Below are 22329 nucleotides of genomic sequence, written 5' to 3' on the forward strand. Positions count from 1 at the left end.
AGACTAATAAATCACAGGGCAGTAAGGAGATCCAAGGAGCAGCGGCTTCTCAATCCATCAACATGGTTCCACAAACTTAGCATTCTTCAGCAATAACTTATACTTTGAAGCATTATCATTTTTAAATGTCACAGGTGATATCTTAGCTGACATATACGGAACAAGTCCAGTGAATTTAAAATATTTTAGTAGGACTTCAGGCAGGATTTTAATTTAGTCAGGAAATTAAGGATGCTTCCAAACTAGGCATGTTTGCTATTAACTGAATGAGAAAAAAAAATATTATATATTTATATCTCCATCTCTGAGTTAAATAACTTGTAGGTTTGTGTCTATTTACAAAGCACATTCTCTTTTGGGGAAAGTTGTCAAAATATTTTTATAACCTGTTATAATAAAATTCTTAAGTTCTCTCTACTTTCACCAATCTACTGCTTTTAATTTCAATTTGTCATAAAATTAAAGCAGAATGACCTAGTCCAACTAAGAAGAGATACTTTCCCTATGTAGGTGGAAAGCTGATTCTTTCCAGTTTGCATTTAAGCTTGGGAGAAACTAGTTCACACCTGTACTACGGGCTCCTCAAGCTACCAGACTCATCATATGGCACACCTATCCCCTCTGTCTAAACCTTCCGTGTCATAAGTAACACACTCACTGGGCATACGTACACCCATCCAATCTCATCTCTGGCTTTTCCCAGGCATTCCCTTGCACTCTGCGTTAACATCTTCCTACTGTGCTTTGAGGAAGCAATGTTTACTCCACTGTGGGACGTTTTCCTTTGAATCACCTTCAACTTATAGGAAATGTGATCCAGGTTTCCCCAGGCAATACCATGCTTTCTGCAATTCTCTCTCACACAGTCTGACTTCTTACTCTCAAAAAATGACTGGAGGGAAAGCAGGGAGAGAAAAGATCACAGGGGTAACGAAAGCTTGCCTTCTTTCCAACCTCTAGACCTAATGTTAGACATCTATCTACCATCCTTCCTCTGGTTCTCACTCGTCATTTAGCACTGAGTGGTCGTCACACTGACCACAGTCTCCTAATCTGTCCTTCCCTTAACAATACTAAACCTGTTCTCTGTCCTCGTCAAAACCTAAAATCAATGAACTCCCTTCAACACACTCGCACCACTGGATAGTTCCTGCCTTACTGGACTCTTCCTGATCACAAGATTATATCAGTTTTGTCTTCTTAAATACCTTTGCGTCCTTTCCTTCTTCACCCTCTAACCAAACTCTCAGATTTGCTTTGTCCACTCCTGATGCTTTATGTTGAATCACTGGAACATACAAAACCATATATATCTAGACACTAAAATTTTAAACTTGATTCTTATCTTGACTCAGCAGTTCTTAAATTTCTTTCCAATGCACTTCTAGGCTTATTCTCACAGACTTATTTTTTTTTTAATAGGTTCCCAACTCCACTCTTTCACCCCCATTTTCTCACACAATATGCATTCAATAATTACTGATATGAGCACCTTCATCTATTCTCATTTTCTCTAATCTCACATTCTCTCTCCTAGATTTTCTGATTGTTTTTACAAATAACAAAGGGACATATATCCCATCTCTTTTAAGTTAAACCTATAACCTAACTCCGTCTCAGGAGTTTATCTCCTCCCAGCACCTACAGAAATGTGTTACTCTACTGGTTAGCCTATCTTCTCTTCCACACTATCTATGGTATCCTCTCAATTGACTCTATATGCTCTGCCTTTAAATATTTAGCTATCTCCCTTATCTTAAAGCAATGCCTTCTAAGATCTACCACCCATCTAATTAGCATCTTGTTTTTCTCTTCCCCTTTGTTGCCAAACGCCTTCAGTCAATGACTGCTGTATCCATATCCTTGACATTTCCTCATGAATCCTAGAAATCTGCTTTCCATCTGTATCTTTTTATGAAAGTAACTTTTTTTTTTTTTTTTTTTTTTTTGCAGTACGTGGGCCTTTCACTGTTGTGGCCTCTCCCGTTGCGGAGCACAGGCTCCGGACCCGCAGGCTCAGCGGCCATGGCTTGCGGGCCCAGCCGCTCCGCGGCATGTGGGATCCTCCCGGACTGGGGCACAAACCCGTGTCCCCTGCATCGGCAGGCGGACTCTCAACCACTGTGCCACAAGGGAAGCCCCTGAAAGTAACATTTTTAAAGGTCACTAGAGACTTGGCCAAACCCAAAGCCCTTTTCCTAGATCTCATTCTTTCTGACTTCTAATTCATAATCTCCTCTCCAATCCTACTAGTTATTACTATTCCAGCCCAGGCCATCTTATTTGCAATGACATACTGGAACTGCTTTCTAACTGGTCCTAATTTCAAGCAAACGTATTACAGAATTAATCTTCTTAAGTGCTACAATCAAGTTACATCTTTGCCAAAGAACATGTAGTTCTCTAACACTGACCACAACCACATCAAGACTAAACTCTTCTTCCTAGTTTTCAAGGCTTTTGCACACTTATCCCACCTTCCTATATGACCTGTAATACCTCAGACGAGTCCATCTCCTTACTATCCTTCCCTCTTGACCCTTAGCAGACCATGCTAATCTCTGTTCCCGATTCTTTGTTCAATATGTTGCCTTTACTGTATTTTCCACTTCCATCATTTAATTTCAAGCCATCCTTCAAAAGCAGAAAGCCCCACACTTTTTATGAAGCCTTTCCCTGAATCTGCTCACAGTAACTTCTCTAACTCCTATTTTTACTTTTGTATCAGCAAAGTGTCTGATTAGCTCACTAAACATTTCATGTGTGAATACCTACATATACTACTACCATTTATTCAGCACAAGGAGACAACGTAGTAGATATTCAAATAAAAAGACTGAGAGAAGAGCCATAGCACTAATGGCAGAAGGACTAGCTTGAAACCAGATAATTGACTTGGTTATACTTTGTAGAAAAAGACATATATATCATCATTTTGTGATATTACCTCTTTAAAAGAAAAAAACATTTTTAAGTTATTGTGCTCTCAATTGTATGATATACATCTCTTAAGCAGATATGGGAAAGCTTCATGATCAAATAAACAAAAGAATCTAAAACCTTACAACTCAATATAGGATAAAATGTCCCCCCGTTTTTATATATGCATAAATAACATGGTGGTCTTCATTTCGTAAGATTTCAATGCACCTGCAATTCGTTCCTTTCTCTTGGCTTTCTGAGGTAAGGCCTCTGTGGGAGTAGCTCCCTATGTACGTGTATCACAGCAGAGGAGAGCTCTGTCAGTCTTGAAGGTGCTTGGAATACTGTACAAATAGGAGCCATGTCAGTAAAAATGTGCACACAATGCATTAAAGTTTTCTTTAAAAGAACATATATAGAGGAAGCTGTACTTAATCGCCACAACACTAAGACATGAGCACACACACGACTGAGAAATACTTAAATTAGAATAACGAATGTATGTCTCTCCTGTTAAAAATTTTTTCACTCTCTCCAAATTATCATATATTTTAAAATTTCAAATATCAGTACTCAATAGCCTTTGTTGCCACTGTCAGAGCCATGAATAATGAAATGAGTCTGGACTGCTCTGGCTGTTCCTGTGATTAAAATATATCAAGAGCTGACCCTATAGAAATAATTGAAATAAAACTGTCACTAGACTGTTATCCTTGATAATAGGATCTATACTTTATTCAGCCTTGTATCCCTCAAGATCTAGCTCAAGTCACTACAAAGAATAGGCACTCAAATATTAATGCTTTGTTGAAATAAGAGGAGAGTATACAAAAGCACCACCTGTAAAAACAAAATGCAACAGCAGAATGAAAAGGAAAGTATTATTAATCAGAAAATATTTTCTAATGGAATCTTTAAGAAATTAAAAAGAGGCACTTGACATTCATCATAAGATCAAAATCATTCAACCCAGGTCTATATCCTACACACTGGCACTAAGAACTGCTGCTCTGAAATGGTTTTTTAAAAGTTAAGGATATAAAAGCATATAAAGTTTCCCTTGTGTATGACAGATCAATCAGGCAGGAATTTATCAAAAACGAATTTGAAGTTTTTAGAATTTCTCATTCTTTACCGTCATTTGGTTTCATCAATTTACTTGCTAAGTGAAGCAGTACTTTCTTTCACATGTTGTGTAACTTTTTCTGTGTTTTGGTATAATTAATTCTGACTGATTTTAAGACTTCACTTTTTAAAACCATAATATATATATTAAGTAAGCAAAACAGCGAAGCTTATTTGTTTAGGCTTACAAAGTCTTGGAATTACAGTTAGTTAAATGATAATCTTTAGCTAGTCTCTGTGAAAATATCTAAGTTGAAGCCTAATTACCCAAGAAAGCATTTTTCTGATTATGGGGTGTATGTGGAAAGTGGGGGCGGGGGCAGAAGGGGAAGCAGGCAGAAAGACACTCCTGGGCTCTAGCAAGTCTGGTTAAACTACCTGACAGTTTTGTGGCAATGGCCAGGAATGAGAGAGGACAGAGAAAGCTACCACAGGAAAAAAGCCTTGTTTAACAGGTAAATCTCTCAAAACAGTAAGTAAATGGGAGCTAACCACCTCATGTTTTTGTAAGAAGATCCGAGTGATGAAAGGCTTGCACTGAAGGCTGGAGAAAACTACGCGCTAGTAAGCCCTATTACGGGGAGCCCAAGTTTGTTCACAAAGCCAAGGAGCCTCAGCACCACAGGAGACATTAAGTGGATGTCTTGGCCTCTTACAGCAAAAATGAAACCATAATCAACACATACTAAAAGACTTCATATTCAACACATGCTAAAAGGCTAACAAATCTACAATATTTTATTTGTATTTTCTAAATTTCTCATAACACTGTCTGAAGTCACTTCTAAACAGAAGTTAGATTGTCATTTATGCAGAATTTTACAAAAATAATTAAAATGGCTAGATAATTAGTTGTTTCTACACCCTCAGCTAACCAAATTGAAGGATATCGAAGAATAGATTTTAGTTTACCCACTATATCTCAGTACAAAGCCATTTAACTTGTGTATTATATCTAATAGAAAGTTTACATAGAGAGGTAACCCTGAAAACTCCAACTCCAACATGATATTAAGTATCACTCCTAGCAAGGTATTTCATTATTATCATTATTATTATTTTAAATCTCTAGGTTTCCTTTTTTGGTATTCATGCTACTCTTTTAATATTTTTTTTTAAATTAAGGCGTATCTTTTATATCACAATGTTTTTTTAAAATCTCAAGAGGAGATCTGACTTTCCTCTTTTTCCCCAGATGCTTAATTTCAGCAGAACATAGTCATGTTTTCTGAACCAGCTTTTGTCTAATGCTCAGAACTGAATTCAGTTTATTTTCTTTCATTATCAGCTTTAGAACTATTTCAAGAAATTGTCTATTATCCAAAAACATCACTTCAACATTATATCCTAATAAAGTACGCCACTATTCTCTGTGATTAACTAAAATTACCTATGACAACTTATGTGGCCTAATTTTAGAGGATCCCCAATCTCTTCAACCTTAGTCTCATTCTGGTCAGGTACTTGTAATATAGTTTTATTATCACACTTCAATTGTGAAACAATGAAATTTCCAAACAAATATCCCACAGAACTACCGTTTTTCCAATAAAAATGTTACACTACTATGGTTGCTTCTCACATACAATATTTACCCCATATTCAAGTTTCTGATAAATCAACTGTAAGTTGAAATTCTGTTTCTGAGGCATTTCCCGGTATACTAGGCAGTGCATTAGAAAAGAGATTATATTGCATTTAGTCTATAATAATTGTCTCTTAAGCGTCTCTATATAATTAACAACCATTCAAAAAGAAAGTGCAAATGTGCAAATGAGAGAGAACAAAGACAGTTTCTAAACATGTAATGCATAATATAGGATAAATCCATACAACTACAAACAATTGCTGACAACATCCTTCTGAGCATTAAATGACACGACCAATTTTGTTTTATATGTATTCTTTCTTCTCAAGTATTCAAAGAATGCAAGACATTATCTTCTTAATTTTCAAATTTTCATGAATATATTAGGATATTACCATTTTTTCACAAATCAGAAAACAAGGAACTACCATTATCTTTGAATATTTTCAATAATAGAGCCAAAATAACAATTCTAGCTAATCTCATCTGGGATCTTAATTAGTACTACAAGTTTATTTGTGTGAGTTAAAAAATAGTATCACTCATGAGAAACAATGCCAAAATTATTATGCTAATAAATTGTGTTAAAGGCCTAATGAAGAAATACTTTAGCAACTATGAGGTAACACACTAGTTGTAGGCATGAGGAACGTTTATATTGGCTCTTTTGGGTGTATACATTAAATGCAAAATCAGAAAGGAATCATGCAAAAATCCGGTTGCCCATGCAAGCACCCCAGAGTCTAATCCTCTCCTCTCAGTTCTGTTGTCAGGCCACAGTAGTGTGGAGACTTGTAGGCTGCTGTCCTTGTTGTAATGAATGGGAAGAGGCTGACAGTGGCATGGTCGAAACCTTCACCTCTTCTTCCCCTGTGGAAAAGTCAGTCATGGTCTAGTTATGGGTGACTAGATTTGTTAACAGTCCCTTTAAAAATGACTTCAATATTTGGAATACTGATACATATATAAAATACATGCGTAATGGCTGGAATGCGGGTGTGAAACAAGACATGAATTTTAAAATATAAACTTATCAAGTACCTAGAAAGTAGTTATACTCCAATCACACCCTTAAATTTAACACTATGTCAGATTTAAGAACAAATATAATAGATTTAGAATTCTAAATATACGAAAAGGAAAAAAAAAAAAAGAGACCAGGAAAGCCATTCTTTTCCAAGCCAACTGGACCCCTTATATATTTAGACACTCCTAATAGTAAGCAGTATTTTGTGAAAAAATTAAAATTAAATTCACAGAAGTGAAAATGTGATTTTTTAAAAGGGAAAAATGACAAATCCATGTTTTAAAAGCAGTAATTATGTTTAGAAAAAAGAAATAAAAAGATATAAATATTAATTTAGCAAATTACCATATAGCATCTGAAAATTCAATGTGCACTTTTGAAGTAATCAGCAAATAGTAAAATGCTAACAATACAATGATCCAATTGACTGAAAGTGAGATGACTACTTCTAGGTCAGAGAACTGTACATGAAATGAGATCAGTTCTCCCAATTATAATTGATAATGACTACAAGTGACTTGTTTCACACGTGACTCAAAATTCAATCAAGTCACTGTTAAAACAGCTAATTCAGAAACTAAGAATTTTGTTTTTTAAATGCCCTCTCTTAAGTAAAATTCAATTGAACAAAAACATGAACAAAAATCTAATCCTAAACAGTTTCAAATATTTTTCTAGGTATATTCCTAAACAACAATGTTTACAGACTTAGACTATTATTTGTTTTCCAAATAATTTTTAGCATTATGGAATAAAAACATCTTGGCAGGGAGTCCTTTGAAAAACAAATCTGCAAAGTTACACTTGGAAAGACAGCTTAACTGATAACATGAAGATAAAGACTTTCAGTCTTTAGAACAGGTTATTTCATAGTTTTTCAGTAAATTGGCAAAGATTCTATAAATCCCAAATACATAGCAAGGAGGCTGTGTAAAGGAAATTTTAGACTAGAGTTCTTGGTGAGAACGTGGTACTCATAAGAACTAAGCAAGAGATTCATTTTCATCAAGTCAGTGAAATTCATTCTATTTTGTAACTACAGGTCATATTCCTGAGATGGGCCAATTGTCTCATGAATAGACACTGTTCATAAAAAGGGACCTCCCAAGCGTGTGAGAGCAAAAGTCACTTACTATGGGAAGAAAGCCATGTTAAAGTAAATGCCAGTAATTTTCATTTATGAAGGAGAACATCAATGTTGTAATGAAAAACCATTTTAGTTAGTAAATCTGAGATCTGGGTTCTTATCCTAATTCTACTACTAATTGAATGTGTGACTTTTAACAAATTATTTAACCTTTCCAGAACACAGCTTTGCCATTCCTAAAATGAAGGAGTTGAACAAGGTAGGTCACTTTTTAGGACAAGAAAAGTCACTTTTTAAAACAAAAGCACATGGTTCCAATAATAAAAAAGGTCTGAATGGACTTCACTATTACTGCCCACTGATCAAAGTTTTCCCTCAAGAATATTTATTCCAAAAATCCTTCTAAATTTAGCAAACTGAATATGCAGCCAAGAAAATGCTGCTAAAAAGATTTCACTTAATTAAGGAAATAACTAATTTTAAACACAAAAATGATTTCAATTTGGCAGAAGAAATGGAAACCATGTTTCTGTCAAACCTCTGGCAACTGTCCTTCCCATGATAGGTTTCAGTGTATCAATTTTTAATAATTAACTGAAACAAACCAAAACTTAAAATTTAAATACAAATATATAATAAATATAGACATAGTTTCTGTATGATACACAGAAGACTGACATCTCTGAGTATTTACTCCTAAAGGTCAGGAACCTCATTTTGCTCTACATATCTAAAGAATAAATATACATGCCTTTTCCAGTATTGAATATTGCCTAAGTATATCTTAAAGAGGCAGGCCTCACTAAAACAGTATGTACTCTCCACTATGAAGCACTTAACAGCTACCCTGTGTAAGATACCATGATACTCACTGCAGAATACAGAGTTAGGCCTTTTTCAGTAGTTCAACTCAAGTAAGTACAACTGAGTTACAGCTAGGGGTGGGAGGCAGATATTGCCTACCTATTAAATTGCTTCAAATAATTCACAGTTAAGATGTACACAGTTTTTCAGAATTTTAGTTTGTCATTTCTGTTACTGAAAATCCTCAATCATCTGGCTACAATTATAAAACTATTCTGTTTTGAGGCTCAGCACATTCAGATTTCTGAGGTATTTGCCAAATATTTATAAGCCATGGAAGGATTCTATAACTCTTGATAACAATTTAAAATATTTTGGTACATTAAAACTAAAATTTCTCTAGTCGTGAGAGCCTTAAAAGTAATCTAACAATAATAAGCTTAATCATAAGTCACCATTTAAATACCAAGCTAGTATGCATAGTCAAAAACTGAAAATCTGACATAACAAACTCTCCCCACCTCCCACAAAATACAACAATGATTCAGAACCTATAGTCGGTGACTTCATTCTTAGAATTTCTGGGAAAAAAATGTATTTTATGCTCTATGGTTGAGTATACACTAAAAGAAAAGCCCACCAAGATAGGACCAGAATTTAATGCCACATTTTTTTCATAAAGCACCTACTTTAGAAGAAGATTTCAAATGACTAACATGAGGACAACTACACTCAAAAGTCAGTGATTACTCATCACCCCTGTGGCATTTCCAGAATATATACTGGCTTGAAATATTTGGTTTAAAACTGCTCATTTTGTACTAATGGACAATATGATAACTATGAAATCAGAAGAACAGATAATTTTTGAAGATGGTCATGTAATAAGTCAAATAAAAGTACACAATGAGGACAGCTAAGAACTAGTTCCACAAAGGCATCCTCCTTCCTATCAGATCAAGTCCATACTGTTTTGCCTCACCGTCAGAGCTCTCCGTCCTCTCATCCATTCTATGTATAAAATATATGAAGGACCTCCTGGTATAGAAGGCAGTTCTAATGCTTCTTAATGTAATGACATACTAAATCCTGCCTCTATGCCTTCATTCAGGAGTTTCCATCAACATAAAAGGTTTTTTCCTTTCCCTCCTGCTAACCCAAATCCAGGATTCAGATCAATTCCTACTTCTTCAATGAAGCCTCCCCAACAATTTACAGGCTCCACTGATGTGTTTTGGATTCCAGTATCATATGGTTACCACTTTCATACACAGTCTTATTTTATCTTGTCAACTACACTGTACAGTACCTGAAAATAGTAGCCATATTTTATACTTGTTCTGTATTATCCACATGGCCCAGTTCACCGTTGGGCAAACAGATACCCAAATATTTATAGTATTGGTTTAATATTTTATTGTTAAATGTTTAGAATATTTAGGGGAACTTTAACTTTTAGTGTTATAATGTTATGAGATACACTACTAGTAATTTAAATGCCACATTTCTAAATGGTTGAAACAAAGCAAAACAAAACACAATTATGTTCTAATATGCTGTCTACAATGGATGAAAAAAAAGAGTACCAGGAACTAAATAAACACTTAGTGTTTCACAAGTGAATGTCATGTAGAAGAGGACTGAAAAATGTCACTCTCGATTACCTACTAGCTACCATATCAAATGAACAAATAACATGAGTCCCACCAATGTGCAAACCACGACATTAGGTGCTATCATGCTTACGTGTAAATTAACTTCACTGTATCAACAGCCACAAACCATACTCTCTTAACCCAACTACTTGTCTTGAAGATGAAATGTTGTTGGTCACAAAGAGAATAGAGCCAAAGAATTTTGATGGATCTCTGTAAATTTATCTATCAACCTTGCTAAAAACAAGAGAACGAACGCTTTGCTGGTAACAGCACATTATTACAATAATGCTATGCCATGTCATATCACAAAGGCCATGAAAAGGGATAAAAATAAATTTTATAAGTTATATAACAGAGTGAAAGACTATTCTATTCTACTTGAGAGAATCAGGAGAGAACAAACTCTTTTACCAGTCATATCTAAAGCCCAAATTAAATTTTGAAAAACTATTAATAAGAAAGATTCCTTTAGATATAGAGGTCACTTGATCTAATAAATATCATATGGGACCTTAAAAGCCAAAAGTTCTGAAACCTTCAAGGGTAGCAGTACAAAACCAGAAGTATTCTGGCATCACTTACAGGAACCTAGTATTTACCCCAGAAATAAAAACATGACAGACCAAAAGGAAAAATATCTCTCCTTGAACAATTTCTTTTTCACAGAAGGTATACTTATACACATATGTCTGTGAAACACTAATAATGAGAGTTCTCAAATATGAAGTCCTTTATTAACATATAGCACAGTTTTGATGTGTGTGTGTATGTGTGTTTGTACGTGTTTATCAGTCAAAATAAGTAAGTTGTCAAAAGGAGTTAAGAGAGTGGCTTTATCCCTCATGCTCTCACTAATTACCATCTCTAAAAAATTTTTTTGAACCAGTTTACTTTTAGAATGTATAATCAGAATTTTTACCATGGTGTTGGACTTTAGGGCACCATAATTTCAGAGCCCATTTTTTTTCTTTGTCTTTTTGCATTTATATGCCATAAGAAAGTCTGGTAACTATTCTATTAAGTAAAATGCTTCCAAGCAATAACTAGGTATAATACTCCACCATCCTTATAAAGCTCACTATTACAAGGCATCCATCCAATTAAAATTTTTTTAGATTATGATAAAGAGTTTTTCCCATTGAAATTTCCAAGACTGATGATAAATACTTTCTGTTATTCAAAAGTTCCCTCCCTGCCCACCCAACAACCTGAAGGCATGAGTTATTCACAAATTCTCAAAGGCTATAAATGAACCTACCTGCTATAGGGATCCCTCCCAGACCTGTGTTGTGCTGTGGCGGGAGATTCAAGTCCAAGAAATTACTATTTGAGGTGGGATTTGCTGTGTGGTTCAAGTGCATGATGCTATTGCGTGGAAAGGCCATCCAAGGATAGCGGGCTGCCTGGCCTGGAAAACTGAATGAATTATAAACCGCTCGGTGCTGCTGAAATTGAGGGAACCTCTGTGGCAAGACTGAAAAGGTACTATTGAGACTCGAGTTGGCATTTGTAGGTGCAGCAGGATGCAGGAATCCAGAGCCCGGACCTTTGGCGGTTGTAGTGTGTGAAGAGGAGTTCTGAAGAGATGTGGGCGAAAGGGAAGGTTGGTCTTGGACTGACAGTTCCTTTTCAATCAGGTCTGCTAAGGCTTTTCGAGTGACATCAAAGGGATCAAAACCCAAGTCATCCTCTGGTTGTTTAGAAGAACCAAAGCCAAATGCTGCTTGCCAGTCTGTAGAAGACGATACTGGGATTGTTTCTGGTGGGAAAAAAAAAAATGAGTGATGAATTTAAAATATATAGCTTACTTCCACACTAGTGCAACATCATACTATAACACAAAGGCAAATATGTGCAAAATCTACATAATTTCTTAGAACATTACGATTGTAAAATTACAAAAGGCCTCAGATACTTCTAGCAATGATTTCATCCATAAGTTACTGACTTCAAAAACTGAACAATATAGACTGATTTTGCTGATCAAAGAAAACAAAGTACTACTTGAAACCCAAATTATACTCTCAACTATTCATCATCAAAACCCAAAGTAAGTCATTTAAATGAAATAAAGTAATAAATATAACAGAATCCAATTAGTAAAGTTTATTTTTGAAATGTATTTATCAAAGACGACATATAATTTTGAATATATGCTTTACATACTACTACTATAACTTAATGAAAAAAGTATCCATTTAATCTTTATATTTTTAAATTGTCTTGATTTTGTGTTATCCTTCACATTAATGAGAACTTACAATGAATGAAATTGGAAATGTCTCAAAATGTAACTTTAAAAATTAACTAACATACTTCTTTGTCAGCCGGGGAAACATTTTTAAAAATATAACTATACAAACACAAATCTAATTAAAAATTGTAAGCCCTTAATACTTCCTAGAGGAATAAGCATTTGATTATTGGAAAAATGATCTAACCCTTGATTTCTGGAGAAATTTGTCTGTTAACATGGTAAGTTCTAGGTCACAGAACTACTTACCTAACCATCCAATTCCTTGCCATTTAAAAGTTTACATTTTTATGAAAAAGGGAGTGGACAAAAAAGGGATAAAAACACATCCAGCAAAGGTCTCATTTTAGTCTGAGTATAATTACTAACACACATAGTATTGTTATATACCTGATGTGAAGAGGCTCTGTGGTTCTGGTGCTGTAGGCCAGTCACTGGATGCCTGTGGGGAACTGGGGAAAGGAGGAAGCCCACTTGGGATAGGGTTGGGATGGCGAAAATTGTCTGAGAATAATGACTGTGACTCAGTTACTGCCCCTTCAAAAGGAGACCGTGCACTGTGATTGGATGAACTGATGGGGATGACTGGATTGGATTTTGATAAACCAGGTGGTGGTGAAGGTGTCTCACTGTTAGATATCTAAATAAAATGGAAAAAGAAAAGAATAATCAATATAAGTTTATACAATGTAATAAGCCATAGTTTAAAAGGCTTGCAATGAAAGGTATTAGAATAGTGATTTTCAAAAACTGGGGTACTTAAAGACGTTTTTATGAGAGCATAAATTTTCAAAAAAATCCATCAACTTACATATGTACTCTTTTATAAAACTGACCCTCCTGAAAAGACACAGCCAGTATCCTCTCCTTTTACAACCTAATTTCTCTTACTTTACAAAGACAATACTATTTCTCACTCTCTGGGATCTAACTATAGTATTTTGCCCAAGTGTGAAAACTTTCTGGGAGCCAAACAAAACTTTATTAGAAATATTAAGATTAGTGATGACACAGTGACTGACTCTAATTACTAGATTCTTTGGCAAACTAGATGATTCCCAATACTTCAGTCTTAAACAAAATGGAAAGAAGATCTAATCAAGCTATTTCCAAAAGCATCATTAAAAATAGTTTTTATAAGAAATCTTAATATGATTCTTAGGTATTTAATTCACAAGGAGTTCAAAAATTTGAGTGATATTGATATAATAACTCTTTCTTCCATCTACTTATTTATATGAACAAGACGTCTCAGCACCTGAATTTAGAAAAATGAAAACATGACTAGATTGCTGCTGAAACATCTCCTTGTACCAACAGGTAATATTCATCCATGCATACAAAAAAACTAATTTTAAAATGCCCTTTCCACTTCATTCAGAGGTAAATTTCCGATACAATTTTAGTGTTTATGTTTAATGATTAATTTTTTAATCAAAATCTATATTTATATATATATTGCTTTGATCCAATCAGTACTACAAATAAAAATTCAGAAGAAAGAAGTTTGGCATTGTGTCAACAAAATATTTCCAATTCAAAATTTATATGTCTACTTTTATTTGAGAGAATGCCTATCAAGCATAAACTATATATATATATATATTTTTTTTTAATTTAATTTAATTTATTTTTGGCTGTGTTGTGTCTTTGTTGCTGTGTGTGGAATTTCTCTAGTTGCGGTGAGCAGGGACTACTCTTCGTTGCAGTGCACGGGCTTCTCACTGCAGTGGCTTCTCTTGTTGCGGAGCACGGGCTCTAGGCACGCGGGCTTCAGTAGTTGTGGCAAGCGGGCTCAGTAGTTGTGGCTTGCGGACCCTAGAGCGCAGGCTCAGTACTTGTGGCTCACGGGCTTAGTTGCTCCGCGGCATGTGGGATCTTCCCAGATCAGGGCTCGAACCCGTATCCCCTGCACTGGCAGGCGGATTCTTAACCACTGAGCCACGAGGGAAGTCCCAAGCATAAACTATATTGCATTAAGGAAAAATTCTGGGGCTTCCCTCGTGGCGCAGTGGTTGAGAGTCTGCCTGCCAATGCAGGGGACACGGGTTTGTGCCCCAGTCCGCGAAGATCCCACATGCCGTGGAGCAGCTAGGCCCCTGAGCCATGGCCGCTGAGCCTGCGCGTCTGGAGCCTGTGCCCCGCAATGGGAGAGGCCACAACAGTGAGAGGCCTGCGTACCGCAAAAAAAAAAAAAAAGGAAAAATTCTGTAATGCCAGTGAAAATTAAAAAATGAGTTCAAGTAATGATGTAAAATTTCTGATTGTTAAAGAATAGCCTGTGTAAATGGATGAGGGAGTAACAAAACATTCTGATACTTAAATCTCTCAGATACTTATTAAAACCCAATGTAGCATGTTTATCTAAAAATACCAAAATTTATAATAAGCTGGAAATTACATCCTTTGCAGCTATTTTTAACTTATTATGAAAAAAAATTAATGTTAACTTAAAATATACAAGGGGATATACAGATTTTCTAATTCTTTCATGGAAACTGTGAACAACAAGAGAAAAACAATGTATTTTAGATCTCTAAGTTTCTCACACTGTGGGGAACTGGCTGTTATTTATAGAAAAGATTAGAACTACACTTTTTTCTTTTTTAAACCAAAGTAAGAGGTGTACAGAAACTTAAGTAGTGAAAAGCTAACAACTAGACAAGATGATACAAAGCATGCTCTAAAGATCAGGACCTCATTCTGTATCATAGTGGATGCAACTTTGAACTTAACTATTTGGTTTATCATTTCAAAGCCAAAAGTCATTTGAGGGAAAGGGGAAAACTTGGGGGCAAGTTCACTGAGAGAAATAGAAAATTAAAGTAGGTTTGGGATTAGCAGATGCAAACTATTATCTATAGGATGGATAAACAACAAGGTCCTACTGTATAGCACAGGGAACTATATTCAGTATCCTGTGATAAACCACAGTAGAAAATAATATGAAAAAGAATATATATATGTATAACTGAGTCACTGTACTGTACAGCAGAAATTAACACAACATTGTAAATCAACTATACTTCAATAAAATTTAAAAAAAAAGAAAAGAAAATTAAAGTTGACAGCAAGGGACAAGGGGAGCATGGGGCAGAGAAACAACTCAAAATCAAGAATGCAGAAGGCATGTTAGTCTGGGACCATTTCATGTAGGGTCAAAAAGACCAAGAATATCAGGGACTCCAAGGACACTAATGTATTAGCACACAGTACAATAACATATGGTCATAATGATAATTCTGAGTCATCAAGAAAGGGCTAAATTATGCTCTATTCTGTGGAGAAAAAGAGGGCTAATTATAATACATTTAACAAAGATGTCCACTAAAAGTGTTCTTAAATTGTTTCAGTATTTAAAGTATTTTTCACTATCTAGAAAATTCACTTGCATAGAATGTCTTGTTTCAGCAGACGGCAGATAAATGAAGGAATACAGTATCAAAATCTTACCTGCTGGGAATTATCACCATTCCCTATGCTGAGAGAATCGGAAGGTTTGTCAATGGGGCTGTAAAAAGGAAAAAATAAAATCAAATCAGAGTACATTTATTCCCCACAACCAAAGCCAGAAAAATAGACATTTTATCATCTTAACATTTACTGAAGCACTCTGATGTAAGACATTAGGTTAGATGCTGGGGACACAAAGAAGTATAAGATAAAATCTCTATCCTTGAGCAATTTACAGTTTAGTTAGATTCTCAAAAAACAATGGGTGAAACAATAGCTTATGAAAAAAAAAGTATTGCCTAAAATGGACACTAATCCATTATTTAGTTTTGTGCCCATGATAAACACATTCCCCATTAAAATTCTTCAAATAATACTCACCTATTTTTCTAGGTGCTTAATGGAGGGCGTAAAAGTTACTGAAATGTTATCTACATTTCTTAAAGGCAATACCTTTTTTTAATACTTCAGTATCCTAATCATAACCCTAGAGAAGGTATATGTAAGTGTACACACACACACACAGGAGACTAACAGAAGGAAACTTTTGTGTAAACTACTGCTTCAAACTAAAACAGTAAAACTTGACTTCCACAAGAGAAAATGCAGTATCACAGTAAAGTAACACAGATTTGCTAACTTCAAGTCCATTTTAACTCATCTGACTTAAAAACAAAAATCTTTATAAACATTATAACACTGACCTAGCAAGTCATTTCTACAACTAACTTTAACCCAGCACATGAACAAAAGGTAAGTATTAGTACCCATATACTAATACTTATTTCTGATACAACATTATAGCAAAAAACTTTAAGATTCCAAATTTCTCAAAATTATTTTATTGCCTGGAAACATATACAAAGTCACCTTACAAATAGACAACTAACTGGTACCACATTTAATTGTTCTAGAAAAATTTAACAAGAACCCAACCTGAATACCAAGTGTATCTTCTGCAGAAACACTGCCAGATGCTCTTGAATCTGATTGATAAGTCTGAAATTTACTTGAAGAGCATCTTTACTTCTTATTATTCACAGTATATCAATAAATCAATTCATATTATTGTCAAGTGGGTAATACAAATAATTTTAAGATACAGCACTGAGCCCACTTAATTTAGAGGCAGTTGGGGAAACAAGACAGGTACACACCAACAAATATCAGCCAGTGTCAACTATTAAATGAACTGTTTAAACACTAAATGCCATAAACCTTTAGAAGAAAGAGGAGCCACCCCAAGTGGGGCAATTAGGAAAAGTCTCCTAGGGAAGTTCAAATTTAACTAGGTCCTTAAAAAGATTTGCACATTGGGAGGAGGAAGGGAAAGGGGGAAAAACGGCATTAAAGGTAGGAAGAGCAAGTGTTTCAAGAATCGAAAGGTCGTAGAAAAGGCTGAGAGAAAGGTAAGTAGTTTAGCTAACATATAGGATGATTTTAACAATGGGAGATAAGGATAGAAAGATAAGACACCAGAGGCCAATGGAGATTTTTTTGAGCACAGAAATGTTATGTAATAAATAAAGTAGTGTTTTAGAAAGATTAATTTGGTGATAGCATGAAGAACAGGCTGGAATATAATTCAGATAATCTGAGATAAACTTGCAATATTTTTTAAAAATTTACTGTGGTAAAATACACTTAATATAAAATTTACCATCTTAACCATTTTTAAGTGTACACTTCAGTGGTATTAAATACACACACCTTGTTGCACAACTACCACCAACATCCGCCCACATAACTCTTTTAATCTTATGAAAATGAAATTCTATACCCACTAAACAACAACTCCCCATTTTCCCCTCCTTCCAGCATCTACCATATACTTTCTGTTTAGATGCCTTTGACTATTCTAAATGCCTTGTATATAAGTGGAATCAGAGTATTTGTCTTTTTTGTGACTAGCTTATTCCATAAACAATAATGTTCTCGAAGTTCATCCATGTTGTAACATACTGCAGAATTTCCTTCCTTTTTAAAACTGAATATTACATTGTATATATGTACCACATTTTGCTTGTCCATTCGTCTGTCCATGGACACTGAGATTGCTTCTACATTTAAACTACTGTGAGTAATGGGGCTATGACATAAGTGTACAAATAGCGCTTCGATACACTGCTTTCAATTCTTTTACATGTATATAAAGAAGTGGAATTGGTGGATCATATGGTAATTTTACTTTTAATTTTTTGAGGAACTGCCATACTATCTTCCACTACAGCTGTACCATTTTACATTCTCACCAACAGTGCACAAGGACTCCAATATCCCCACATTCTTTCAAACATTTGTTTTCTGCTTTTTTGATAGTGGCTATGCTAATGGGTGTGAGGAGAATGGGCGTGAGGAGATGCCTCATTGTAGTTTTGAGCTGCGTATCCCTAATGATTAGTGATGTTGTGCATCTTTTCATATGCTTATTGGTCATTCACATATCTTCTTTGGAGAAATGTCTATTCAAGTCCTTTGCCCATTTCTGAACTGGGTTATTTGATTTTTTTGTTGTTGAGTTTTAGGAGCTCTCTACATATTCCAGTTAATAATCCTTATCAGACATATAATTTGCAAATATTTTTTCCCATTCTGTAGCTTGTGGATAGTGTCTTTCGACTTACAAATATTTTAAAGTTTTCATGAAGTCCAATTTGTCTATTTTTTCTTTTGTTACCTGTGCCTTTGGTGTCATATCCAAGAAATCACTGCCAAATTCAATGTCATGAAGCTTTTGTCCTATACTGTCTCTTAAGGTTTTTTTGGGGTGTGTGTTTTAGGTCTTAAATTTAGGTGCTTGATCCATTTTGAATTAATTTTTGAATAGGGCGTTAGGTAAGGATCCAACTTCATTCTTCTGCATGTAGATACCCAGTTTTCCCAGCACCATCTGTTGAAAAGATTGTCCTTTCCCCAGTAGTCTGGCCTTGGTACCCTTGTCAAAAGCCATCTGGCCATGTTTGTGACAGTTAATATTTATGGGCTGTCTATTTCACTGGTCTATACATCTATCTTTATGTTGATCCCACACTATTTTGATTACTGCAGCTTTGTATAAGTTTTGAAATCAGGGAGTGTGGGTCCTCCAGTTTTATTCTTCTTGTTCAAGATTATATTGGCTATTTGGAGTCCTTGGAGATTCTATATGAATTTTAGGATGGATTTTTTACCTGCAAAAAATGTAACTGGGATTTTTGACATGATTGGGATTGAATCTGTAGATTGCTTTGGGTAGAATTGACTTTTTAATATTAAGTATTCCAATCCATGAACATGAGATGCTGTTTTCATTTATTTACGTGGCTTTTTAAATTTCTTTCATGAATGTTTCATAGTTTTTTTGTACAAGTCTTTCACTTCCTTGGTTAATTCCTAAGTATTTTATTCTTTTGATCCTACTGTGAATGAAATTGCTTTTGTAATTTCTTTTCAGATTGTCCACTGTTCATGTATAGAAATGCAAATGATTTTTGCGTGTTGACTCTGTATCTTGCTACACTGTTGAATTCACTTATTCTAACAGGTGTGTGTGTGTGTGTGTGTGTGTGTATGATCTTTAGGATTTTCTATATATAAAACCATACCATCTGCAAAAAGAGATAATTTTACTTATTCTTTTCCAATTTAAATGCCTCTTCTTTTTCTTGGCTAATTGCTATGGCTAGAAAATACAATACTGTGTTGAACAGACGTAGTGAAAGCAGGCATCCCTGCCTTGCTCCTCACCTCAGAGGAAAAGCTTTCAGTCCTTCCACCATTGAAAAACCACTGTGGTTTTTCATATATGGCTCTTACTATGCTGAAGTAGCTTCCTTCTGTTCCTAGGTTAATTGTTTTTGTCATGAAGGAGTGTTTAATTTTGTCAAATGCTTTTTCTGCATCTATTGAGAGGATCCTGTGGTTTTTATCCTACATTCTGTTGATGTGGCATATTGCACTGCTCAAGTTTCACACGTTAGACCATCCTTGCGTTCTAGGAATAAACCACACTTGGTCTTGGTGCATAATCCTTTTAATGTGCTGAATTCTGTATGCTCGTGTTCTGTTAAAGATATAGGCATCAATGTTCATTAGGTGTTTAAAGTTTGCTTTTCTTACAGTGTCTTTGTCTGGCTTCTGTTATCAGGGAATGTTGGCCTCAAAGAATGAGTTAGGAATCATTCCCTTCTCTTCAATTTTTGGGAAAAACTTGAGAAGGATTGGTATTAGTTCTCCTTTAAATATTTGGTAGAATTCACCAGTGGAGCCATTAGGTCCAGGACCTTTCTTTGTTTGGAGATATTTGATTACTAATTCAATCTCCTAACTGGTTATACATTTATTCATGTATTTTATTTCTTTGTAACATAGTCTTGGTAGGTTTTATGTTTCTGGGAATCTGCCTCTTTCATCTAGGTGATCCAATTTGTTGGCGTACAACTGTTCACAGTACTCTCTTATAATCCTTTTTATTTTTTGTAGAATCTGTAGTAATGTTCCCACTTTAATTTCTTATATTAGTAATTTGAGCTTTCTCTTTTTTTTTTCTTAGTTCACCTAGCTAAAGGTTTGTCAGTTTTGTTGATATTTTTGAAGAACCAACTTTCGGTTCCATTGATTTTCTTTACTGTTTTTCTATTCTCTATTTCATTTATCTCTGCTTGAATCTTTATTATTTCCTTCCTTCTGCTTGCTTTGGGCTTATTTGTTCTTTTTATAGTTCCTTAAACTGTGAGGTTAGATTGTTGCCTTGGGATCTTTCTTATTTTTTTTAATGTAATAATAGCACTTATAGCTATAAATTTTCCCCTTAGCACCACTTTTGTTGCTTCCCAGAAGTTTTGGTATGTTGTGCTTTCATTTTCATTCATTTAAGTATTTTCTAATTTCCTTGTCATTTCTTCTTTGACCCATTAGTTGTTTAAAAGTGTTGTTTAATTTCCACAATTTTCTAGATTTCCTTTTGTTAATGATTTCTAATTTCATCCTATTGTGGTCAGAAAAGATACTTGGTATGTTTATCTTTTTAAATCTATTGAATTTAATTTGTGGCCTAACATATGGTCTATCCTGAAAAATGTCCCACGTGCACTTGAGAAGAATGTGAATTCTATTGTTGGGTACAGTGTTCTGTATATGTCTGTTAGATCTAGTTAGTTTGTGTTGTTTAAATCCTCTCCTTATGCTTTGTCTGGTTGTTCTATCCATTATTGTGAGTGGGATACTGAAGTGTCCAGCTATGACTGCAGAACTATTTCTCCCTTCAATACTGTCAGTTTTTGCTTCATATATTTTGATGGTCATTGGGTGTGTAAATGTTTATCACTGTCCTATCTTCTTGCTGTAATGAAACTTTTATTAATGTATAATGTCCTTCTTTGTCTCATATAATCCTGTTTTATTTAAAGTCTATTATGTCTGATATTAGTATAGCCACCCCTGATCTTTTCTGGTTCCTATTTGCACAGAATATCTTTTCCCATCCTTTCACTTTCAACCTGTTTGTGTTTTGGGGTCTAATGTGAGTCTCTTGTAGACAGCATATAGTTGGATAGTGTATTTTTATCCATTCTGCCAATCTCTGTCTTTTGATTGGAGAACTGAACCCATTTACATTTAACATAACTAGTGATACGGAGTTATTATGTCATCATGCTATTTGTTTTCTATATGCCTTATAGCTTCCTCCACACTCCCCATTTCTTTTATGTTTGATTTTTCTGTAGTGAAATGTTTAAATTCCTTTCTCATTTCCTGTTGTGTATATTCTAGAGCTCCTTTCTTTGTTGTTATCATGGGAAATACATTTAATATTCTAAAGTCACAACAGTCTACTTAAATTTATACGAACTTAACTTTCATAATATACAAAATTTCTGCTCTTTCACAGCTTCATCCCTATCCCTTTTGGTTACTGATGTCACAAAATTACACCTTCGTACATTGTGTGCCCCCAATAATTCTTTTAAATGCAGTTTCTTAAATTATGTAGAAAACAAGATTTGAAGTCACAAACCGAAGTTTCAGTAATACTAGCTTTTACACTGAAGTACTGGACCTTAAATGTACTAACCTCAAATCATATAGGAAGAAAAAAGTATAGTGACAAACCATTGTTATAATAACACTAGCTTTCATAATAGCTCACTTATTTACTTTGAGATCTTTATTTCTCCATACCGCTTTGGGTTGCCATCCAGTGTCCTTTCATTTCATCTTGCAAGACTCCTTGAGCATTTCTTACAGGACAGATCTAGAGGTCCTGAACTCCCTCACCTTTTGTTTATTTGGGAATGTCTTAATTTCTCCCTCACTCTTTGAGGACAGTTTTGCTGGACAGAAGATTCTTGGCTGGTGTATATATGTATTTTTTTCCTTTTAGCACTCTGAATCTATCAGCCCACTGCCTTCTGGCCTCCAAAATTTCTAATG

General features: G+C 34.8%; 1 protein-coding gene across 7 annotated transcripts in view; it reads right to left on the bottom strand.

Moving 5' to 3' along the window:
- The window catches only part of CNOT4 (CCR4-NOT transcription complex subunit 4), a 142914-nt gene that overhangs the window by 20048 nt on the left and 100537 nt on the right, over positions 1–22329 (bottom strand). For 5 of the 7 annotated variants that reach the window (XM_082631763.1, XM_082631761.1, XM_082631762.1 and 2 more), the window contains 3 exons: positions 15919–15976; positions 12856–13105; positions 11470–11970 (listed from right to left, as the gene is read on the bottom strand). In XM_082631763.1, coding sequence (XP_082487889.1) covers positions 11470–11970; positions 12856–13105; positions 15919–15976 — 809 coding nt within the window. Of the gene's footprint in view, positions 1–4344; positions 6506–11469; positions 11971–12855; positions 13106–15918; positions 15977–22329 lie in introns of those variants that run through there. The other 2 variants (XM_082631767.1, XM_082631766.1) reach the window with 1 other exon arrangement.

This window comes from Mesoplodon mirus (assembly GCF_964341445.2).
Source record: "Mesoplodon mirus genome assembly, chromosome: 9".
Classification (NCBI taxonomy): domain Eukaryota; kingdom Metazoa; phylum Chordata; class Mammalia; order Artiodactyla; family Ziphiidae; genus Mesoplodon; species Mesoplodon mirus.